This window comes from Sus scrofa, chromosome 5, assembly GCF_054392235.1.
Source record: "Sus scrofa isolate SSC_HxYL_T2T_F1_AM1 chromosome 5, Sscrofa_HxYL_maternal_Yorkshire_Landrace_v2.0, whole genome shotgun sequence".
In the NCBI taxonomy this organism is placed as follows: domain Eukaryota; kingdom Metazoa; phylum Chordata; class Mammalia; order Artiodactyla; family Suidae; genus Sus; species Sus scrofa.
Genome location: NC_139387.1, coordinates 104,100,634 through 104,126,984, shown reverse-complemented (window position 1 = coordinate 104,126,984; position 26,351 = coordinate 104,100,634). Strand labels below are relative to the sequence as shown.

Genomic DNA, 26,351 nt, shown 5'->3' with positions numbered 1-26,351 from the left:
TTTTTTTATAAGGCTTGCGTTAAACAGATTCATAACATCTCATAAGTGAAAGTAGCAAATTTTCCCCTAAATAAAAAAACTCTGATATACTTTCTTAACATTTGTAGCATGTAAGACAATTTAAAAGCATCTTTGTTAAAGTTATGCAAACTCAGTTATGTCCATTAATGTTGTTGTTTGTGCAGGCTGCCTTAGAGAAGGAATGGCTAGCTTTAGATTCCACCCGCTTCCCTTCACAAACACTGCTTCTCCCAAACCAGCTGCACTGGCCAAAGGTAACATGTCATGGAAACCTCTTAGTGCTTGATCTTTGCTCATTTCTTAAGGTTATGCTGTGCTGCAGTGATTAATAATACAATTTATTGACTCGAAAAACACAATTACTTTTAGAAACCTCTGACTTCCTCCTCATCCCCAGATGTAATTTTTCATGTAGCTTTTCTTTCGTTTGCTCCCAATTTTTTTCTTTATTTTGGATTTCTTTCAGCACTTTATTTCACAGTAGCAAAAAAAAAAAAAAAAAAAAAAAAAAAGATATGTTTCAGCTGCATAAAATCACTAGTTGACAGCACTTTAAAAATACAAAAATATGCATTAAAAGGGCAACAGCTGAAGATTCTCAGTCAGAGGTCAATGGACTGCAGTATCTGTTATTTATTTGATAATCTTTGAAGTTTTTGTTTTCTGAAATTTTTTCAAGATCTTTGCAATTAATCATTTTTTTATATACAAACTACACCAAGAGCATATTACTCACCACTCTAACAAAAGGCATTTGTATGTATATTCCATAAATTCATTTTATTATAATTTTTAGTTTATGCGAGTCTTTCTCAGACTCTCAATAATATGCATGTAAAGTAATATAAATGCTAGATTTTTAAATTTATTTTACACTTATTTACATTTTTTCTAAGTTCTCTGAAACCTTAAAATGTGATGATACTTCGTTTAATTTACCAAGTCATCCAGCTCATGCATGGCTATGTAATGAGAAAGAAAATTTGTTTTCATCGGAACACACACAACTTAATAGCAGGTAAGCTGTTTTAGAGGATAAATCTCTAATGAATGACAAGAATATTATACTCCTTACAAAATTAGTAAGATTATGAAAGCAGGTATGAATTTTCTTGTTTAGAAAGAAGATGGAAGAACATTTAGTATTAAAAATGTAATGATTTTATGGAATTTTCAGCGTAAGAAAAATGTGTGAGGTAGGTTCACTAAAGCCAGTGTAAAACAATGTCAGTGAAATAATGTAATTAACTGTTGTAAACAAATAGACTTTCAAATACGGCTGTATAGGTAGAGATAGGGATTAAAATAAAAATTCCACTGCTGTGTTTCTCTCAACAAAAGGATTGAAATATGCTTCAAGTAATTGAAATGTAAAACATTTTAAATTAATGGCAGACTTTTATTACTTTTCAAGATAAATTTTTATGTATCTTAAGTGTATTTTTTTCCAAGTTTGAAACAACATAAACAACCTGTAGTTTTAAAAAGTAGTGATATACTTTGTTGATTCAGTTGTGGGTTTTTTTTTTTTGTTTGTTTGTTTTTTTCCTATTGCTAGATCAGAAAATAGAACTTTTTCTAGGACACCTGAATTAAAGATCAGCAGAAAGAGCTTGCAAAAGTCTGAAAAAGAAGAAAAAATTTCAGAAGAATGGTATGTGGTGTATTTTACACTCAAATATTAAGAAATTGAGAAAGTTTTAAATATCCAAGGCAGATATTTTTCAAGATTTCAAGAATATTTTTATTAGTTTTTAAGAAACTATTCCTCTGTTAAATCACAATTTTTTAAATGGGAATTCAAATTTGTTTTGGTATGATATAATTCAGATATGTATGTTTATATATGTATATTCATGCATAAATACGGTCTGGATATTTTTACTTTTATTAAATTTAATCTTTTTATAGGGGCTTTAAGGATATTTCTACTGCTCAGCAAATGCTAAAGAGAGCACAGAAAATGAAATCAAAGAAATTAAGGAGAAAATTAGGTGGGTAATCAATGATCATTGCATAACTGTGTCTGACATTGAAGATAAAATCTTTTAAATTAGTTTTTTAGCAAGTTTTATTTAATAAGAATAAAAAGGAAATGCACAGATATGACAATGTCTAAGGTACTACCATAAAAAGGAACAAGAAAACTTGCAGAAAATTATATTACATTTAATGATTTGTTATGTGCTTAAATGCTATTTTCATTTTCCTGTTTCTTTTCTACTTTCCTATTGATTATTCCATTGTGTACTGAAAATTATGCCATAATTGGCTTCTAAACTGGTTCATCTCAGCAAATGTTGATTCTAAAGAGTGTGTGCTTCAATGTGCTTATTCCCTTCTGTGTTTTTTAAATCTCTTGATTATTCAATAAATTATTTGTATAAGTTCATCAGTCCGTGAATATCAGCCACGAAGATTTCACAACTTGACACTTTGGAAAAGGAGCACAGTGTTTATATTTTGTGATTATGCTGAACCTGCGAAATCTTCAAAGTCTTTATTCCACTTGCTGGGCTGTTCTTCAATCATTTGCCTTTTTTTTTTTTTTTTTGCATCTCTAATCATTGTAGCAAAATTACTTAATATGTGAAGTAGTTTATAGTTGTCAGATGAAGAAATAGGTTATTAGGAATTTATGTCTATAATTAAAACAATTTAAAATAATCTGTTTCATATAATTACATTTAGCTATAACTTTATAAATATTTCTTCATGGACTCATAGGCTCAATATAAGTAACATATTCTTTTTGTAACTGTTTTGAGTCTCTCATCAGTTTCTTTTATAAAGGTCTTAATGTCAGTGAAATATTTCCACAAAAGTACCATTATTCCTGAGAAGAGCAAGGAATCTATATTTATCCTATAGTTCTAGCTTATATCAGAATATAAAGAAGCACTCAAATTCATTTTTGTCTTTATTAGTTTTTTATTTATTTTAATCAGTTCAATTGTAGAATTCTAAAAAAATATATATGTTTATGAACAGAAATAAAAATAACCAAAATACTGTTTTTCTAATGAATAACTGATATTCGTTAGCACAGCACTTACTAGCCATTTATAAATTACTGATGACTCATTTTTATATTCATAAATGTTCAACTTTCCTTTTTTGGTTTGTATGAGAGATATTTTAATTTTATCTTTTTGAGATAACTAATCTTATTGTATACTAAAAGTTTGTCAGGTTTAAGGTACTGAAATTTAAGCATTTTTAAAGAAAATATGAATATATGTTCTGTCAACTTGCTTTGTGTCTCCTGCACTCTTGTTTTGGAAACTCCTATTAAGTTCATCAGGGCTCAGTGAAGTGAATATTCCATGCTGGTTGCCCAGTGTAATGTAACCCAAACCCTTAACAATGATGAGACTCTCTGTTGGTCCTGGGGAGGTGGAATTCAGAGCAGTAAATCAGAGCAATGTGGTAATCTACCTTATTGCTTTGATGTATATATTTCTACTCATTTTCAACCATATCAAAAACAATGTTTAAATAGTTATGTTGAGAATAATACAATTTTCTGAAATTCTGGGGACAAGTCCAGATATCGGAAGTGGCTTAAAAACAGATTAAGCCAATATTCAACAAGTAATAACTATTTATTTATGTTCAAGGTCTATTTTTTAAGATATTTACAGTATTTGCAATAGTCTCTGATAATGAAGGCAAGGAAAAGTTTATCTTGTTAGAATCTATTTCTGGAAATTAATAGGTCTTTCCTGCTAATTCTTGAAACTGAGATTTTTTTTTTAAGTTGAGTACTTTTAAAATAAATCAGAATAGTGAATTATATTTTTAGAAAAAGTTTTAATAAGAAATATATGTTCATGCATAAAAATCATTGCTTAAATGGCCAAAAATTAGATATAATTATTATGAAACAAAAATTAAACCTCTTTTATCTGTCACAAGGGGGCATAGTAGGTTAAAAAATGCAAAAGGACAATCAGACATGGGCATTAAGAAACATATCTTAAATTTAATATTTTGACAGTGGTCATTAGCATAACCTATTAGGTAAAAAATACACAATGGCAATTGTATAATTTTTATGAGGATATTTACTCTATCATTAGATGATTATAAGCCGAATTGCATTCTATTATTATGTGAGATTTTGTGTCTTTATATTAAGCTTTTGTTTTGTTTTTGTTTAATCAAAATACTATTAGATTGATGAAATAAAAGCAGTTTTTTTTCTTTAAAATTTGAATTCTGAAGTGTAAAACTTAATGATAGTCTTTGACTCTCCTCCTCCTTTTTCTCTGCTCCGTCTTCACGATAGATACACTGAATAGAAATGGTCAAAGTAAGAAAAGATGAAAACGACAATCAGTGGGCTCATTTCCAATTATAATATTTTAATCTTTAGTAGATTAATTATGTAGTGTTTTTGTCATTTGGTATCTGTGAGGAGTCACTTAAGACTCTGTAACTCAGGCTTTCTTCTTACAGAATAAAGAATTTTCTAGAATTAATGCAATCAATTTCTGATTATGCTATTAATTTATTTGAATCTGCCTAAAATAATGGTCATAATTTTAAACTTTACTCATCAATAAATTAAAATGATATTTTAAATATTTAAATTCTGTTGAACACTTAAAATTTACTTGTAATTTTCATATATACATATGCAGTAATACATATATGTATACTATGTATATATTTTTGTAACCTACATGTATAGCTTGCCAACTTGAAAATTTTATGCCACCAGAGGGCAACATTGTTTGTTCATAAAACTGCTGGAGACGAACCAGCTCTGTGGGGTAAGAGTGTCAAGTGGGGCAGTCAGAATTGAAACTTAATTCAATGACCTTACAATCTAACAAAGCAGTAATCCTCAAGGAGACAGGGCATAGATATACTAAATGTGGGAGCTTTAATTCAGATTTCATGCTGTGAAAAACCTTAGAGCAAGTGGCTCAGTAGAAATCTCTTAATATTTCCTGTTTGCATCTTGTACATATATTTATTTAACCAAGGGATGTGAGTCAACAATATTTGATTTAAGATGAGAGTGAAAATAGGGCAAAAGGTAGGAGTCAGCTATTTGAAGAAAGTTGTAGATAGAGGAAGACTACGACTGAGGTTGCTGATTAATGAAGAAAAAAAGAGGCTGAGAAAGCATGCAGTGTAGACAGCCCTCAGAGGACACTCAGTATTGATGACCTCCATAGGATAAATGAGGTCATCTGCTTTAATCAGAAGAAAGGGAGGAGAGAAAGAGGGAGAAAGGAATTGCTGGGAAGCCACTGGATGAAATCTGAAATTGTGAGGAGTTATCATATTTACTTATTTTGGGTTTGAGTTATAATTGCTATTCCTAGTAAGTTACGGTTTCCCTCATGATGGACCTACGCGTGAGCCAGTACTGATGGTCTTTTGTTTGTGGAGTTTTTATTTGTTTATTCCTCTCTTTATTTTTACTGTTGCCTCATGCACAGAAGTAATTTTAGAATTTGGTGATCTGGACTGGAATTTAGCAGATGGTTTAGACGTTTGGGGATTAGTACTGCAGTGAGGAACATCAGGTGTAAGGGGGGAGTTGCTGGTTTATTGAAAACATGAGGGTCAATATTCTCGAAAACGGTCAACATAATTGGTAGCAAAACTGAGGTGAGCCACATGGAGAAAGAGAGAGAGAGATTGTTTATGATGTGAAGAACTCAGGATGGGGTCTGAGTATAGGGATTTTGGTGGAGAGCAAATGGTAAGTTTAGGGGCTGTGAATATAAGGATGACAACATAACATCATTTTCCAACATTTGCCATAATTATGCATATCAAATTTCAAACGTTGGAGGAAAGAAAGAGCAGGATGAAGCAAGCAAGCTTAATTTCATTATAAAGGTTAGAGCCATCACTAGGAATAAGCATCATCTTGCAGCTCTTGGTAACACCTTAGACCAGACTGTGACAAAATGAAGTATATTGGTGATTTATTTTGTTTACTTCAGTGATTTCCAAAAGGAACTTATTAGAATTTGGATCAAGTATTACTTTGATGTAAATAAAACAATAATAAAACCTACTTGAATAGTAAGATCCTGGAGGACCAAAGTCTCTACTTGTTGCCCACTGAATTCTCGGAACCTAATACCATGGTAGATGTTCAATAAACAACTCTTTCCAAAGAAGCTGTAAATTAGACAAAACTCATTAAAGACATTTGATTGTGTGCATGTGTATGACCGTGTATGTATATTATAGTCATTTAAATATATGTTTATATTTGAGAAGACAAATTTAAATTTGTATATAATACTCCTTATAAAATGATGAACAATAGCTAATCATTCAGCCATAACACAAAACTTACTTTACAGTACTGCAATACATGACACATACAGGAAATGAATCATAACCAGATTTTCACGTATGTACTTAATGAGAATAAGATAGACCAGTGAGCTAAGATTCGGATTATAGCAACTGAAAAGAGATTATACAGGGAATGAAAGAATTTTAAGGATGTTATAATGCCTAAATAAGATTGTTACTTCAATGAGATAATGGATATAAAGTGTCAATTACAGACCCACATATATAATGGGCACTCCGCTTATTTATAGGTTTCTTTAAATATATTATAATGATGTATTTAAAAGCCTATTTCCCAGACACTGGGCAAATCATACCGGGGAATACAAAAATTTTAAAAAACAGCAACATAGACCTGCCATTGATGATCTCAGAGTAGATTTAAATGACTTTGTACTGCTATTACAATATGCTTATTGCTTGTCTTTCTTGATTGTGTATTTTTTGAGGATAACAGTACCATTCACAGCGGTCTTTCTAAGGACAATCATATCAGGTGATTTTTTTCCCATCTAGACTTACTAGATTTTTAACTTCTTTTCATTATTCCTTGTTATTATTCCTGTGCAATTTGAGTTGATTTGTTTTATTTTATATATATATATATATATATATATATATATATATATATATATATATATATATTTGTATTTTTAGGGCCACACCCATGGCATATGGAAGTTCCCAGGCTAGGGGTCGAATCGGAGCTGAAGCTGCCAGGCCTACACCACAGCCACAGCAATGCCAGATCCGAGCCGCACCGCAGCTTGCAGCAACCTGGATCCTTAACCCACTGAGTAAGGCCAGGCATCAAACCTGCCTCCTCAAGGGTACTAGTCATCGGGTTCTTAACCCACTAAGCCATAATGGGAACTGCTAGTTAATTTGCTTTAAATCAGTTTGAGGTGATGAAATCAGATTGTTTTGAAATAAAAAGATTGAAAATGTAGCCTTCTTTATGTGTTCTTGATGAATAGAATCATTTTATTGAGTAAATTGAAATAGACAGTTCTTCTAAATATTTCGTGTATTAAATCATTTACTCTTGCTAATGATGTGGGGAAAGTGCTATCATTATCCATGTCTTACATATTAAGAAATCAAGTCATAGATTGTTATTTGCCCTAAAATGTGACAAAGCACTTACAAAAGATCCTTTGCTTTTATTTCAAATGCGTTATGACTGAAATAAGGTCAATATGGCTCCATTAATCTATCTCCTATATATCCCACCTTATTCTAGGAATGATTTAAGATCTTTTTGAGAATATAAATTGGAAATAATATTGTTTATGTCATAATTATATGTTTAACTAGCTGCCCTTTGTTGAGAACCTACAGTTATGTAGGCATGAGTCTTGCTGCTTTACACACATAATCTTATTAATTCTCACAGTAATACTTCAAAGCCAATACTATTTTTATTCGACACAAAAATGAGGCAGAGGGTGAGACCAGTTTGTCCAGAGTAATACAACTAGTAAAAGTTGGAACTTGGGGAGTTCCCATCATGGCTTAGTGGAAACACATCTGACTAGTATCCATGAGGACGCAGGTTTGATCCCTGGCCTTGCTCAGTGGATTAAGGATCTGGCATTGCCACAAGCTGTGGTGCAGGTCGCAGACATAGCTCAGATCCTGCGTTGCTGTGGCTGTGGCGTAGGCCAGCAGCTACAGCTCCAATTCAACCCCTCGTTGTGGGAACTTCCATATTCTACGGGTGCAGGTGTGGCCCTAAAAAGACAAAAAAAAAAAAAAAAAAAAAAAGTTGGAACTTGGATCTAACCTAGATCTGTCAAATTGTAGTATCTTTGCTCAGGAAATACATACATCAGATACAAAGGCAAGAAAGACAGGAGAACGTGTAGAAAGATCAGCAGGTATAATAAGGTATCCTATGTAAACCTGTGGTAATCTGCCTTCCTAGAGCGAGTGATGCTCCTTGCAATGTGTCAGTACTTTTTTTGTAAATGACTTAGGTGATGTGTAATAGTTATTCTATTAAAGACATGTAGACAGAATTTTTTATTTTCCTTATTGATAATTCATACTGAATTCATATAGAAGTTCCCAATTTTTATAATATCTTAGACCACTTATAATTGTGAGATATGTCCAAATATTGACCAATATTTTCCCTTATCTGAAAAATATAATCTCTCTGAAACACATGCTTTGTAAGGATAAATTATTACTGGAAGACTAGTGGAAATCTTCAGTATGCTTATGCTTGAGAATAACTGCAAATACTCTTGTGCTTTGCTAATTCACATTCTAAAAGCAGGCTACTTAGCATTTAATTAAAGTATGTAATTTGGGTTTTATGATGTCTTAAATCTTATTTTTTCATTTAGCGTATTCATTACTCTGCAGTACATAGTAGTCAAAGATTCTGAGTCTCTTTTTGCAAGATGATGTAAGATATTAATAAAATGTATGCTGCCCTGAATTGTGGTTTTATGTTAACCTACTGCACTTATTTTTTTTATTGACGTATCATTGACATACAGCATCGGTCAGATACCACCTACTTTTTTAAGAGTAGTTTTGTTAACCTACTTTAAATGCACAACTTTTCAGTCTTTATTGTCCCCCCTGTTACTTACCTCACTAATTACTTTTCTTAGTTTTTTGACAAGCAAAAACCTTTTGTCTTCATTCAACCACACCAAATCCCCAGTTTCACATTCCATAGAACCGGTTGTTATCAATAAAAAATTAGAGTGCTGCATTTACAATTTTCTCATTTATTTTGTAAAATTAATAGATTTAGAGTACTCTTGGCTATAAAAATACTTAGAATTTATGCATCTTCATTATGTGAAATATGCATTAGAACAAAAAGAAATTTATTATAAAACTAATGAAAAATTACCTTATCTATTTCTCATCCCACTAGTTTTTTTGCTTCTATATCTTAGTTTCTTCTAGATGAGAATAATATGGATATATATATATTCTATGGACATAACCAGAGGCTATATGATTTTTCCCTGTAACAATAGTTTTTACCTATTATGCACCTGTGGAAATTTTCCTTTATTTCAGCAGAAATATCAGAAATTTAACAAAGGAGTTAAAATAATAAAAAGTAAAACAACTTCCTAAATAAATGATGCCATAACTGGACATTTTAAATGTGAATTTTTTCTCATTATTATTCTTTCTTCTGTTTGTATTAAATATTGGCTATGTGCTGAATCCAATAGCCAAGAATTCACATTATAAAGCTTTTTAAAATAACATCATCATCAATTTCACAGAGTTTTATACAGTGGATATTATTTTTGATATTTTTTAAAATGGGTAGCTATTTCAGAGAAGTAAAGAACCAGGCTGAATTTTCATCTTATTTTGCTGTTTTTGCCCAGATCCCACTGTGCGTCTGGCGTTATTCAAAAACAATGAAAAGAAAGCTTCTGTTATGAAATTACCAAAGAAGGCACAGCCCAAAAGAGATGGCTACTTCGAAGGTATGATTCAATCACAGATACATAGAAAAGTTAAAAGGGTAAATTTAATTTAAATGTAAATTTAAAAAATTTAAAAATTCTCAATAGTCTTAAAGTGCATCTATGAAAATTCATGTATAAAATATAATTAAGGGCAAAATATGACTCATAGCTGAAATCCTAATTTGGTGTCTTGATTTACTAGCATAGTAGTTTAGTATTTTTATCAGTGCTTACATACTTAAATTCCTTATACTTTTATGTGAAAGTCTTATAATGCTGCATCATCAGTATTTACTAATTTTACTTAAATTTTACATTGGTAGACAATGTTACTCTATATCATTGTAAATGAGTACATGTTGAAATGATAATCTTGTACCTCTATTGCCAATATACACAAATTGTATTAAACATTATGAATCAAGCTGGAATTTTAAATATTTTACTATTTGAAGCTTGTCCAACTCATTTCTTGGGTAAAGGATTTTCCTATTTAAGTGGCAGATTTGATTCCTTATTGAAACATTCAGAAGACTTATGGACTTACATTATTAAGCAGGAATATTTAAATATAATAGAGCATCAAATATGACTTAAAACAAGTTTTCTACTGATTTTTCTCTAATCATTTTGCATATAGATTTTTAGTAATTTTTAATAGGAAAAAAATGGAGTCGAATATTTTGAATGGAAGTGATCTATTCAGAATTTTTAATACTTTGTCTTCTACATCTTTTAAACAAATTTCCCAAGTTATGTGTCATCATAGCATGATTGAAAATAGATATATTTTAATTTACATTTCTACTCAGTAATGTCTCAATTAAAGAAAAATTTAAGAGCTACCAATTTTATACTTTTTCAGAGATGTCTATTAAGTACGTAGAAATCAGAAAACATGGGAGCTAGAATTTTCTTTAAAGTGTATAGTAATTAAAACATACATAGAAAGATAAGGGTGGCAAATTATTGAAATTGTTGGATCAATAGGTGATGGCATAATTAGGTTTGTTTTACCATCCAATTTTTGTAATATGTAAGTATTTTCCATAGTAAAACATTAAAAATTTGATAGCCATTTAAAGTATAAATATCAATATTATTTCCTAAATATTTATGGGTTAGTATTTTAATGGAATTGAAATATGTTTTCAGTATAAAATAAGGCTCCCATTTCAAGCAGGGTTCATTTCTTTGTAATAGTCTTAACTATTTCACTGTTTTAAAAGGAATAGTGGAAATTCTGCTAAAATCACTAACAACTCCACAGACATGACTTGATAAGTAACGTTGTTACTTTAGAAAGATATGCCTCGGAAGAGAGAGAATTGAGTATTTTTGCCCTTTAACGTAGCATGTACTTTAGAATCAGAAAGAAATCTATCCTAACATTATTCTGTTACATTTTCTCTTTTCCTGTGAAAAGTGAGGATATATTACCATCAAGAATAATATATATGTGTACAGCATATTTGTTGATTTGTATACCGATATAAAATATGCCAGAAATAGTTCAAATAGGAATAAAGTGGAACATTTCCACATATGCTTTATGACCCAATGTGCATTTTTGTTTTCTTTCCTCCATATGAAATATATTTATTTTAGTTTTTCCTATTTAACCCTCAAGTACATTTGCTTGTCATTAATTTCACTAAACGGTCTTTATGTATATGCCGTATATTCTAGTGAGTAATAGTTATTTGAAGGATTCCTTGGCATTGTTGTTGAAAGAATGGCCTTGGCAAACATGACTGTACATAGCATGACTTTCTTCCCCTTAATTCTTACGTTTATTTCTGCTCCCTTTCTAAGGGAGAAGGAGTGAAGCAAAGATTATTTGATCCTTCATTATTAGCCAGATTGAACCCCATGTTATCTTTAAATGCTGCTCAGGCCTCACCTACCTCCTAGACTCATACTCTCATTTTCTAACTAGCCACTGGGGCCAGTTAGCCTCCAAGTTAGCAGCCTGACTAACCTCAACTTCCTAGTGGAGGATGCATTTTTAAACCCATTGTCTAAGATACAAATTACACAGTATAAAATACACCTGTTCTGAGTATGATTCTATGAATTTCAATATATTTACATTTATACAACCTAAATATAATTAATTTTGGTTAAAATCACCATAGTCTAATTTTAAAACATTGAAAGTTTTTGTTTTTCCCTGGAAAAATTTGAATAACGTTAAAAATTGGGTGTCTTAACCTCCCAAAAGTGTGAGAGATCAGAATTAAATTTTCCTGTAAGTTGAGGTCAAATGATTCTATATGGATAGTATCTCATCAAAGTTGCATGCTGGCGCTGTCTTATAATTTCCTTGGTCTTGTTGGAATTAGTTATTATTTGAATATTTTTTCTATAATGCCCATATATTTTAGAATAATGTTATCTGATGTTGCAAAAAAACTGAAGAGTACTTCACTTTGCAGTATCGCCTATGTGCAGTTTCCCTGATTCTTCTTATAAATTGTGCTAAAACGCTTTGATTAGTTTTGTTGCTTTTATCTGGATGTCACCAGCAGGACAGAGAGGACAGTGGATATACTCTATAGGTCTGGAATTTAAAATATGCATGATTGAGGCAATATGTAATATGAAGTATCAATTATGATAAATGACGTAAGGTAAACAATGATACCCTTTTAACAGACCGTGCTTGCAGAATATCCTTGTATTTTTCTGTAGTCATCAATAGTTGGCAATGTTTGTCTAGCAGCCAGATTTGGACCCTTAAATCAGACCTAAGACTGAAGAATCTTTAACTACACCCGTTCTTAGGGTAACCTCATACATATGCCATGTGTGAGATATCTATTAGTTCTTCCCATGATATACAGCTACGATTGTGAGGACCTAACAGGTTTTCCATTGGTTTCCTTGGTTTATGTGTTTATTTATTTATTTGTATATTTATGTAACGTTGGTTCTCTATCATCCATGATCTCGACTTGGGTTTTCATATCTGATCATGGCTCGTATCTATGTTAAACACTTTCTGGATTATTACCTTAAATATTTCCCACCAAGTTTCCTTTGTTGGTATTGTTGTTAATTGTTTCAAATGTTCAATTTGGAGCCCTGACATTCACTCTTCTATAGCTGTCGCTGATGGAAGAAGCATGATTTAATGGAGGTTATGGTAGATTCGAGAGTTGATCAAACAGATTGAATCCTGATTCTACCTCTTATTGGCCGTGTGACCTTGGGGACATTATTTAACTTCCTTGTTTAGCATTATTTTTCACTTGTAAAACTGGATACTAACAATACCTATTTGCTAGGACTTATATGAGATTCTACTTGTGAAATGCTTGAAGCACAAAGTATAAATACATAGTAAGTGCTCAACACTTGTCATCTTTGACAACAGTCACTTTTAAAGGAAAGTTTTGGTGTTTTGTTTTGTTTTGTTTGTCTTTGCAATTGGTAGTATTTATTGTATTTCTCGCTAGGTACAATGCTGAGAGTTTTACTTAAATTCTCTGATTCAGTCGTCTTGGGCACTCTGAAGAATGAATTATACCCCTCAATATTTTACAGAAGAAACTGGTTTTGAGAGTTTAATAAGTGACTTGTTTGTCCAAGGTCATATGGAGAGTAAGTGGCCAAAGGGAAATGAGAATAATTTCCTTATCAAAACAAAAATAACAGTGTTCCTATGGTGGCTCAGCAGTAGTAAATCCGACTAGTTTCCATGAAGATGCGGGTTCGATCCCTGGCCTCACTCAGTGGGTTAAGGATCTGGCATTGCTGTGGTATAGGCTGGCAGCTGTAGCTCTGATTTGACCCCTAGCCTAGGAACTTCCATATGCCTCAGGTGCAGCCCTAAAAACAAAACAAAACTAACAAAAATCAAACAAAATGCAGACATTGAAGAGCAAATGCATACAAACAGAATCAATATATTTAAGAAAAAATAAAAAGTCGGAGTTCCTGTCATGGTGCAGTGGAAACGAATCCGATTAGGAACCATGCGGTTGTGGGTTCGATCCCTGGCCTCCTTTAGTGGGTTAAGGATCCAGCGTTGCTGTGAGCTGTGGTGTAAGTCACAGAAGGGGCTCGGATCTGGCATTGCTGTGGCTGTGGTATAGGCCGGCAGCTACAGCTCTGACTGGACCCCTAGCCTGGGAACCTCCATATGCCACAGGGTGTGGCCCTGAAAGCAAAAATAAATACATAAATAAAAAGGCTAACTATTATATTAGGTAAAACTCTGGGAAACTAATAAATTTGTTTTTTTATTCCTTTCTCATAACTTGCATTAATATAAATTAAGAAACAGTTTAGTGTCAACATGGTAATAAATACCTGTTTTGTGACCTGTAATTAGCTGCTATCTATTTCAATTTTATTATGATTACTTAACATTATTAAGAACCAAATCTTTTAGACTCTGGTAGTTTAAAAATAGACCATATTTTCAGTCACCTGTTTTAATTTTCAGATAGATGTGACCCTCTCCACACAGCTCAAAAGTAAACCCTATATTTTTGTTTTATTTATTCTTCTTCTTTTTATTTATACATAAATTAAATGATTTTTCTGCCCTAATCTGCTGAAACTTAAACTGGCTACTCCCAAAGCTAATGCCAAATTTGGACTTCTGCTTTTGGCCAAGGAAAGAAGCTAGACCAGCCAGGAAAAAAAATTGTGTCTGCCCAACAACATTCAGAGAGAGGCAGATTAGTTCCTCCAACCACTGGGACAATTTTACTTGCCTTTAAGTCAGATTTTCATAATTCCCAGTCTAGTACCATCATCAGTAAAATGCTTTTTCCTTCTCTTATAGAACTGAAGATTCATACATACCATGTGTCCATATATATATATATGTTGTATTAAATTTTTAAATATTGAAATCATTAAAAGACTTTAATTTCTATAATTTTTACTTTGGAGCATTTCTCATCAAACCATCTTCTTCTCCAGCTTTCTCCCTTTTAATACCAGCTTAGGGCACAGAGTCATGTTATGTATGTTGTTTTATGGTAAGTCTTGTATTTCTATAGCTTTTAGAGTACTTTCTAATAACAGCAACACAGTTAAGTATTAAGAGTTGGTAAAATAAACTGCCACAAGGTTGATACAGATAACCAAAGATTAGCTGAAGATATACTCTTAAGAAGAGACATGCTTATAATCAAAACTCCCTAAATATATTTTAGGCACTGTCATACCATTTGGTATGGAGTCATTTCAGCTTTCTACACAAGAAAAAACTGAATTAGGGAATTCAGTCTAGTGAAGCATAAAACCAACTGCAATTTAAAAAAAAAATTGTTTGCTGGATAAATGGGGCTTGAAGAATGGCAATCCGGGGCCAGAGAGAAGCTGATTAACTCCTCTTTATCAACATCAGTAATAAATAGTTTATATTTTCTAATTTCCACCTAAATTTAGTCAAAATAATGTGCATATATTCTATTCCAAAAATATATGTGTATAAAACATATCTCATGCATGTATGATTTACATTTATATATATAAATAATACAATATATGTATAATTGCCATGTAGACTATATGTATGTTCATATGTATGTGATGTGTATGTAGATAAAAATGGAAAGGGATTTCAGAGCTTTTAGAATGAACCATGATATGTAGGCTGTGAAATATTATTTATTTTTCATTAAAAAATACTAGAGGTCTTCCACTTCTTGTAATACAGGACTATTTAACTCAAACCAACTCTCCTTCAGGAACAGCTTTAAAAGCTGGAAAATTTAGTTCTAAAAAATATAATTGAAGTCATTGGAGAACTGGACTTGTAAGTAAAGAATTGTTGGACAAGTAAGTCAAGAACTATAAGTCAAGAAGGAAATCTCTAGAGCTAAAAAGCTGAGCCAAGCTTTTGATAATGTCACCATTCTAGGTGAATTGGAAATAGACTATTTACTAACTTCTTAACAGAAACAAACATAAACCATGTCCCAAAATAGATACCATCATCTCAAGTTTCAAAATATCTCTAATTTTTTAACTATTTTTTTTTTTTTTTGTCTTTTTGCTATTTCTTGGGCCGCTTCACGCAGCATATGGAGGTTCCCAGGCTCGGGGTCGAATCGGAGCTGCAGCCACCGGCCTACGCCAGAGCCACAGCAACGTGGGATCCAAGCTGTGTCTGCAACCTACACCACAGCTCACGGCAACGCCGGATCGTTAACCCACTGAGCAAGGGCAGGGACTGAACCCGCAACCTCGTGGTTCCTAGTCGGATTCGTTAACCACTGTGCCATGGTGGGAACTCCAAGCTATATAATTTTTGGCACACAATTTAAAAATAAAGTGTAGAAGGAGATGAGACATCACTGAACACCATCAGAAACAATAGTCAATAGAAATAGAGCCTATAGGAGTTCAGATAATGAAAACTTTTTAAAAAATGTACATAATAACTTTAGGGATATGGAAGAAATTGAGAATTTCAGTATACATATTAAACCTATTAAATATCTAAATGGGAAGTCTATAACTTAAAAGCACAACCACTAAAATAAGGAACTCAGTGTATGGGTTTAACCATAGATTTATCAAAACTGAAGAAAGAATTACTAGACAGTAGAATAGCTATGAAAGAAATATTCAAAATGAAGCATTAAATAAAAGAGAGTGGAAAATACAAAAAAGAGAAGAGGCATGTGAGATACACCAAAAATATCTTAGCACATATGTAACTACAGCTCAAGATGGAAGATGAGAGAATGGTGTAGAAGTCATATCTGAAGAGTGAATGGTTGAGAATTTACTAAAAGTGAGGCAAAAGCCTCAAGTCATAGATTCAAGAAAAATATATACAAGGAAAAGCACACTGTAGCACATCATAGTAAATGCACTAAAGAAACAAAGACAAGGAGAACAATTTTTTAAAGAGCCAGAGAAATAGTTTATTATCTTCAAAGGAGCAAAAATAATGGACCTAGCTTCTTGATAGAAACTGAGAGTCAGAAGACAATTGTTTCATGTTGTGTTGCTCCCCAAAGTCACAGGTTGAAACCCTAAACTTTGATATGACAGTTTTTGGAAAGAGGCCTTTTAAGAAGCTAAGATTAAATGAGGTCAGAGGATTGGGTCCTAATCCAATTGGACTGATATCCTTATTAGAAGAGGAAAAGACAGAGGCGTGTATCATACTCACGGAGGAAAGGTCACCTGCGGACACAGCAGAAGGGTGGCCATCTACAGGCCAAGGAGAGCGGCCTCTGAGAGACTCGACTTGCTGTCACCTTGATCTCACATTTCCTGCCTCTGAAACTGAGAGAAAATACATTTCTATTCAGCTTCTGTTAAGTGTGGTATCTTGTTATAGCAGCCCAAACTGACAAGTGCGCGGTGCGATGGTATCTTCAAAGTACTGAAGGAAAACAAGTTCCACTACGAAAGTCTATACCCAGCAAAACGTTCTCTTCGAAAATGAAAGCAAGGTATTCTTGTCACCCAGCTCGCCGCCTGCTGCTTCCTTGTATGGTCGCAAGGAAGGAGAAGGATGACACCTGGATTCCTGAGGCAAAGCTTCACAGAGAAAACGAGGAAAGAGAACAGCTCTGGGAGAAGCCCATGGCACCCTTTACTCATCTGTGCCATCCCTTGCTCCTGAAAGAAACCTCTCTGCCCACCTGTCAGCTGCCTATTTCCTTGCTACTTAGGACACTTCCTGTATTTCTGGGGTAGCTGATTATCCTACCAGAGTGTCAGAGAATTATTACAGGATTTCAGAAGGTTCACTGTCAAGGACATTCATCTGCTGTCTGACGAAGTCTATATAAGATAGTGAAGTAGCAGTGGATTTGGACTAAGAAGATTTAGGTTCAAATCTTGCATAAATACTAGCCGTGCATTCTGTGACTTTGCTTTCTCATCTGTCATTAAGAACACCAATATACTCCCATGATGTTTTGAAAATTAAATGATAATCTAGAGTCCGCCAGGTAACGATGCTGGCTCTGAAAACCCTCATTAAAACTTCAAGGGAGATATTTTTAGGACATATACTAACAAACACGGAAATATAGGGAAAAGGCAACCACATTATAATTGTTTGGGACTAGAAAATAAACATATGAGTAATAGAAAATAAACACTTAAACCAGCAATGAAATAATACAACTATCTCAAACTCAGAGTTTCGGGAATTGATGGTATGAGGCTTCTGGAAGTGGGGTGAAAAGGATAGTAAAATAAATAGGTCTAGTATACCCTTGAAAAATTCTTGAACTTAATCCTTTGATAGGATAAAATAGTGTCTCTGGATTCAGGAAAAACCTTGGCACCTTGCTAAAACTGGGAAGAGTAAGTTTAGGTATTCATGCTAAATGCCAAGACCTCAAGCCCTTCCCCTTCTCCTGGAAGCTTGATAATCATATTTTTTTTAATCTGCTCAAGTGTCCACAGCAAAATACCACAGACTGGGTGGCTTAAAATATGAGAAATTATATTGCATAGTTCTGGAGCTGGGAAGTCAAAAATCAACATGCAAGCTGATTCAGTTTTTAGGGAGAACTGTCTGACCTATTTCTTGTTTTAAATATAAATATATGCTTTTCCTTAGTGCATATATATGGAGAGAGAAAGAAATTGCTCTTCTTCTTATAGAGCCACGAATTCCATCATTAGAGCCCCACTCTCATGACCTAATCTAATCATCTCTCAAAGACCACACTTCAGATACCATCACATCGGGAGTTAAGATTTCAACATAGGAATTTTAGGGAGATATGGATGTTTATTCAATAGCACCATGCCTTTAACTTCCAGGAAAGAGATTAGAAGAGTCTTTCTGGAGATTCTTATCAGTCCTAGAGGAAACATCTACATATTGACATCAAGTATTTCTTTTTCTTTTTTTTCTTGGGTCATTTGTTTATTGGGAAAATATTTTTTATTTAATTTTTTATTGTTATTTCCCTAATACATTTTTTTTCTACTGCATGGCATGGTGACCCAGTTACACATACATGTACACATCAGTAGGGTACTCAGGTAAGTCACCCTAGGATGAGACTCTCAGATGACAGGCGTCGCTTGCTTGTGCAGTTTCCTATCAGTTTTGCAGACCCACACTCTAAATGTAAACCCACAAATGAGGATTCTTAAACATCTGAAGGCAACCTATAAGGCAAAAGATAGAAAAGTAATAACTAGTCAACTTTAGGTGAAAAAATCATCAGAAATATCACCAATATTTTCATAGATGTAAGAAAACATCCATGAAATAAAAATGAGATTCTATAGTAAGAAAGTAAGAAGTCAGAGAACTAAAAATATCTCTTGGAAATAAAAATATGATATCAGGAATGAAAACTTGGCAGAAGATAAAGTTGGAAGGTAGTGTTAAAGAAATTTCCCAGAAACTAGAGCAAAAATGCAAAGTGATAAGGAACGTGAGAGAAAAGGTAAAGAGAGGAGGCTTACTCTAGGAGGTCCAACCTTGATAACTAATAGGAGATCCAGAAAGAACACAAGCAGAATGAAGGAAATTATCACACAAATCATTCTAAAAAAAGTTCCCCAGACTAAGGGAATTTCCAGCTTCCAGATCAAGAGGGCCCGTTATGGAAAATGAATGAAAATAAAGCAATATTTATAGCACATCTTAGAAAATGTCATAAAACCAGGGACAAAAGAAAGACTTTAAAAGTCCTCTAGGGAAAAAAAAAAAAACCACAAGATCACATGTAATGGATTAGTTATCTAAAAGGCATTGAACTTCCCAACATTAATCTTAGAAGCTAGAAGATGATGGAACAATATAGTCGGTAGTCTTAGGAGAGGTTATTTTCAACCGGGAGAATTCTATAAACAGGTAAGCTATTAATAAAATTTAAAAATATAAAAACCTATCAAGTCTTAATTTATCTCCCTTGCAACTTTCTCAGGAAGCTACTGGAGGAGATACACTCCTCAGGAAGAGAGTTTTGTGTGTAGAGTGCTCTAATGTATGTCTATGCAGTACATGTACCCTCCTAATGGAGAATTTGGATGCTAATGATAGTGCATAGAAACTAATTAAATGTAAAAAAAAATCAGATAACCAAATGTGAGGGGAAAAAATGTTATACAAAGAAGGAAATGTAGTCTGTAACTGCTGAGCTACTTTTTGCTATTAGCAGCTGTGTGTTTGAATCCAAATCCACACTTAAATTCATGAAACCTGATAGCCTTCACACGACACTAAATTTACTTGGCCTCAAGGAAGGACAAAGGAAAGGAGTCTACCTAGCATGTTTATTATGGAGAGGACATTGTGACCCCTACGCACAACACCTGGTGTCCTCGTCATTCTGCTCTTAGATGTGTGGGCATGAGGGTCAAGGCTGTAAGTGTGTAGATAATCTCAGTTCAAGGAAACCATCAGCCGTGGGGAATCGCAGCAGCGTTTATAGTTAGTCACTCATGTAGTCTTGTCAGATATGACAAGATATCTTCAGAGGGTAAGCCAGTCCACATGAGGGTATGTAACTAGCTTCCATTCTCTGGTTCAGTTGCATTTTATCCGTATTGGTTTCTTACAGCTCAATAAACAACCTCAACAATGAAGTACAAGGGCTTGATCGGGTACAGCTGGATTCTCCTTGATCTTGGATTCAGTCGAGATTAAATTCTGACAATTACTTGACCTGAGGATTAAATCCTCACACCTCCCTGCGGGAGGAATACCATAGAACAAGCTATTAATCTTTCCCTTCCAGTACCCTGAATAGCTCAGGTGTAAATGATATTTACATTGTCATAAATAGGTAAACACTTAATCATGATCCAACCAAAAATTATGATTTGTCTAATAAATGGAAAGAGGAGGTATGTGTGTGTATGATGGAGGGGCTGCAAAAGAGCTAAACCTTTATCTTTTATTTCGTGTAGTCAGTAGGTAATATAAAAACTATCAAAGATGAAAACATCAAGCTGTACACAGGCCAGCAGTGGAAGAAAAGGCTAAGATGATTGAATGTAGTTGTCTTCGGAGTATAAATTGGGAACGGGAAGGAGTAGAGCTGGGGACTATTATTTTCCGTACTTAACACCATGAACATATATAACCTTGATGAAATTTAATTTTTTATTTTATTTTATTGTGTTTTTAGGGCCACATCACAGCATATGGAGGTTCCCAGCTAGGGGTTGAATTTGGAGCTGTATCTGCTGGCCTACACCACAGCCACAGCAACGCCAGATTCGAGCCATGTGTGCAATCTACACCACAGCTGATGGCAATGCTGGATCCTTAACCCACTGATTGAGGCCAGGGATCACACCTGAGTCCTCATGGATACTAGTCAGGTTCTCTTCTGCTGAGCCACGACGGGAACTCCAAAATTTAGTATTTTAAAAATGACTAAATGAGATGATTTAAAATCACCCATTGAAGGGCCTGGTTTTTAATACAAAATTTAATAAATGAAAACCCGTTAAGGTAAAACAATAACATTTTTAAACAAGCAAAGAAGAATTCCTCACCAATAGACCAAGGTTTTTTTAAATAATTTTAATTTTTTTTCCATTATAGTTGATTTACAGTGTTCTGTCCATTTTCTACTGTACAGCAAAGTGACCCAGTCACACACACATATATACATTCTTTTTCCTCACATTATCATGCTCCATCATAAGTGACTAGATATAGTTCCCAGTGCTATACAGCAGGATCTCATTGCTTACCTATTCCAAAAGCAATAGTTTGCATCTATTAACCCCAAATTCCCAGTCCATCCGGCTCCCACCCCCTACCCCTTGGCAACCACAAGTCTGTTCTCCAAGTCCATGATTTTCTTTTCTGTGGAAATGTTCATTTGTGCCACGTGTTAGATTCCAGATATAAGTTATATGGTATTTGTCTTTCTCTTTCTGATTTACTTCACTCAGTATGAGAGTCTCTAGTTCCATCCATGTTGCCGCAAATGGCATTGAATAGTATTTATTGTGTGTATAGACCAGATCTTAATCCATTCATCTCTTGATGGACATTTAGGGTGTTTCCATGTCTTGGCTGCTGTGAATAGTGCTGCAATGAATATGCAGGTGCATGTGTCTTTTTCAAGGAAAGTTTTGTCTGGATATATGCCCAAGAATAGGATTGCGGGGTCATATGGTAGTTGTATATATAGTTTTCTAAGGTACCTCCATTACTGTTTTCCATAGTGGTTGTACCAATTTACATTCCCACCAACAGTGCAGGAGGGTTCCCTTTTCTCCACAACCCCTCCTGCGTTTTTTGTTTGTGGACTTATTAATGATGGTCTTTCTGACTGGTGTGAGGTGGTATCTCGTGGTAGTTTTGATTTGCATTTCTCTAATAATCAGTGATGCTGAGTATTTTTTCATGTGTTTGTTGGCCATCTGTATATCTTCTCTGGAGAAATGTCTGTTCAGGTCTTTTGCCTATTTTTCCATTGGGTTGTTGGAAGTTTTATAAGTTGAGTTTTTAAGTTGTTTACTGTTGAGTTTTATAAGTTGAGTTTTTTTTACTGTTGAGTTTTATAAGTTGTTTGTATATTTTAGAGATTAAGCCCTTGTCAGTTGCATCATTTGAAACTATTTTCTCCCATTCTGTAAGTAGTCTTTTTTTTTTTTTTATGGTATCCTTTGCTGTGCAAAAACTTGTCAGTTTGATTAGGTCCTATTCGATTATTTTTGCTCTTATTTCTGTTACTTTGGGAGACTTACCTGAGAAAACATAGGCCAAATTAAAATAAGTAGTAAAAGGTGTTCCTCAGGCAAAAGGAAAAGGGTTTCAGATGAAATCTTAGAAATACAAAGTAATGAAGTCAAAGAAGGACAAATATGTACAAAAACCTAAATGAACGCTGACTTAGTTCAAAAGGTCTAACGATGATTATAAGTTTTGGCAAGTTTATAATATTTTTTATAATACTTATTGACATGGTAGCAATGACAGTTATACTTTGTTTTAGTTTTTTTTTTTTTTTGGTTTTTGTCTTTTTTAGCTGTTCATCAAGTCACTTATCTAGGATTTTTTTATTTTATTTTATTTTATTTTACTTTATTTTATTATTTTGATGAGTCCTACACTCCTCTATTCCTTTCTATTTTGGCTGCCTCCACCCCAGCAGAAACATATATACTAGTTCGGAATTAGATAAGATCGAGTTTCGATTCCAATCCAAACCCATGTCATTTTGGTGAAGATAACCTTTCTATATGTAATTTTTTCATTAATTAATTGGAGTAAATCATACATAACACATAAAGTTACTAGATAGATTGAATACAAAAGGGAGTTCCCTCTGTGGTCCAGTGAGTTAATGATCCAGCATTGCCGCAGCTGTGGCGTAGATCATAGTTGCAGCTTGGATTCGATCTCTGGCCTAGGAACTTAAATATGCCAAAGGTGTGGCCGGAAAAAAAATGTTTGGAAGGTACTGGCATGGACTAATCTATAGATTGTGGAAACTCAGATTTAATTGCTTATCTTTTCTGTTTAATCTACCGATACATCTTTATTGAATATTCCCCATGTGCTTGGCATTGTATGAGGAGATGAGGATACAGTGGTGAATGAAATAAACACAGACCATGAGTAGTGGGGTTCACCATCTATCAGGGGCAGGGGAAAGGGTGATTGGCATTTATTAATACTCATATAAGTGTATAATGACGCAACTGAATAAAAAGTTCTTGGAGGAAAAATAGGGGGACTCATAAATTTAAGCTGGAGGGATATGGGGAGAAGTGACACTTGGGCTGAATTTGAAGATTGGATAGGAGTAACTAGACAATAGGAGAAGTGGTGGATAGAGTGTTTCAGGCCAAAATGTGTGCCTAATTAAACCCTGAAGACAGGGATACCCTGGGCCATTCAAGGAACTGAAAGAAGGATGGTTTGGCCAGAGAACAAGGAATGGGTTGAAGCTGGAGAGGTTGGCAGGGGGACAGAGCAATCTAGTCTGTCCTTGTTAGTCCATGTCAAGAATTTGGTTTTCTCTACTCCAAAAACAATAGTCATTGTAAGCGGAAGATGAAATGGCCAGATGTATTCTTCAGGTAATAACTGTGGAACATTTGTGTGGAGAGCAGATAGAAAGGAGTGAACGAGAGATGACCAGTTAGAAGGTTATTGCAGTAGTCCAGCACGGAGGCGGTAGCTTGGACCAGGGTGAACACTGTAGACATAGACATGTAAGGGAGAAGCAGAGAAATAGCAATCACACGGAATGAGTATGTTTAACATGCTTCTCATGTGTTAAACGAGAAGAATAACCTAGTCTGTAGAGTGGTTGTGAGGAGTGAGATGATTGCTTGCCACTCACTATTTTCATTCCCATTAACATTCTAAACTAATATAACCTTTTCTCTCTTTAAATGGTGGTCCCAATTCCTTTCCAAGGCTAACCGTTTTATCCTTGAGATGGATGTTATTCTGCCTCATCCCATGATATTCTCATGTTCAGTTATCTCCTGTCTTGTTTCTTAAATTTCTGTCGGTTACATCCACTTACTTCTTCAAATCAACATATGAATAAGCTGCATCTTTGCCATTGAAAATGTGATGCTACCTCATTTTAAGCCACTACACAACCATCTCTCTTTTTTCTCTATCAGCCACCTTAGGCGCTCTAATCCGTATCTTTATTTCTCACCTTCTGTTCATTCTACACTTTTTTATTCTTTCACAAAACCATTTTTAAGCTTCTACTTTCCTTCCTGGTACTTGAGACTGGAAGCACAAGTAAAAATCAGTTCCTTCTTCAGAAGCTTTGTCATAGCATGAAACAAACTAACTAACTGAAATTTATAGTCTCATGTACAATCCTTTCATAAACTTATACATTCTGGCCACATTCTCATCATTCTGCTCAAACTACAGTCACTACAGTAATCACTGTTAACCTCTTAATGCTAAATGCAAGAACTGCTTTTATTCCTCATTCTACCTGCCATTTCTTCAGGAATTTCTCTCCCTAGAATCTCCCTTTACATCCTCCTTCCCACTCTGTCCTGGTTCTCCTCATTATCTGACCACTGCGGTTTAGATGTCTTCTCTGCCTGCTTCTGTTCCTAAAATAGCAATATCCTATAGAATTTTGTCTCTGACCTTATTCTATATTCAATCCACATATCTATTTACTCATACAGTAAATATTTACTATAAATATTTACTTTGAAATTACCCTAGATCAAAGGATACAAAGATGAATAAGATATAGTCTCTGTCTTTAAAAAACTATCTTTGGGAGTTCTGGTCATGGCTCAGCAGAAACGAATCTGACCAGTATCCATGAGGACGCAGGTTCGATTGCTGGCCTCGCTCAGTGGGTTAAGGATCCAGCGTTGCTGTGAACTGTGGTGTAGGTCACAGATACAGCTCGGATCTGGCATGGCTGTGGCTCAGGCCGGCGGCTGCAGCTCCAATTCAACCCCTGTCCTGGGAATCTCCATATGTTGAGGGTGTGGCCCTAAAAAGACAAAAAACAAATAAATCAATAAATAAACTTTTAAAAATCAAAAACTACGTTTGAGTCCAGTTGAGGAGACATATAAATGGGCAAAACAAACGTTATGGAAGTGCAAATCAGACCTCTTCCCGAGGCATGATGAAAAGATCAAGATATAACACCTAATTCTCTCCTGTATCTTATATTTCCAGGTAATGACAACAAAATATCTCTCTCCATCCTTCCTCCTTTGACTTTTCTCTAGGAACTTAAAACCCAGCATGTCTAATATGAATTGTATTATACACATTCCATTCCACCCACCTGTTGGATTTTTTTCACTGTCTCTGTTCATAGCATCAGTAGCCATTAACTCACTTAAGAAAATCAGAATCATCCTGAATTCTGTTCTTTTTCATTTGCTAAATATCAGCAATCCCCTATAGGAGCCATTGCCTGCCATGTCTCTTGCCCTGAAATATTTTAATGGTCTCCTTTCTAATATTCACACATCTCTCAATTTTGTAAATGCTATCTTCTATACTTGTATAACACTGTCTTTCTAAATTGTAATTCTGTGTACAACACCCCCGTTTAAAATCTTATAGTGGCTTTATGTTTCCTCTAGTACGAATTCCAAAGTCTTAAGCATACAATGCCCTTTACATACTGTTTCCAGCCTACCTTTCCAGCACCACCTTGTATCATTTCTCCCCCCATCCCTGAAATAGTCTCTCACCATATTTCAATATTTCAGTATATCCCCAACTACAATGGATTGCTTGTTCTTTCCCAAAAATGGCATGCCCTTCATATTTTCATGCCATTTTCTTTATCTTCCATGCTTTTCCTCACCTGCCTAGTTGCAGACTTTTACTTACCCTTCATGACTCAGACAAATGTCATGTCATCTATAAGCCATTCTTAATACCACCAAGCTTCCCATAGGCCCTTGTCATGTCTTTTTAATACTGTCCTGTAAATACATGTTTTTATCTATTTCCTCCCTTGACTGTAAATCTTTTTAATGGCAGCGATCAACTTTTAGTAGTATTTCTGTTTCCTCCCATCCCCAGAACCTAGTAACAGTTTTTACACTCATCTGTACGAGGCACTCACTAAATATTTGTTGAATTAATAAACA

General features: G+C 34.2%; 1 protein-coding gene across 7 annotated transcripts in view; it reads left to right on the top strand.

Moving 5' to 3' along the window:
- LRRIQ1 (leucine rich repeats and IQ motif containing 1) overlaps positions 1-26,351 on the top strand; it is a 232,695-nt gene that overhangs the window by 149,190 nt on the left and 57,154 nt on the right. For all 7 annotated transcript variants that reach the window (XR_014845500.1, XM_021092795.2, XM_021092790.2 and 4 more), the window contains exons 19-23: positions 186-275; positions 918-1,039; positions 1,580-1,675; positions 1,933-2,015; positions 9,726-9,827. Coding sequence is in view for 6 of the 7 variants with exons in the window: in XM_021092795.2 (XP_020948454.2) it covers positions 186-275; positions 918-1,039; positions 1,580-1,675; positions 1,933-2,015; positions 9,726-9,827 (493 nt within the window). In the remaining variant the exon portion in view is untranslated. The remainder of the gene's footprint in view (positions 1-185; positions 276-917; positions 1,040-1,579; positions 1,676-1,932; positions 2,016-9,725; positions 9,828-26,351) is intronic.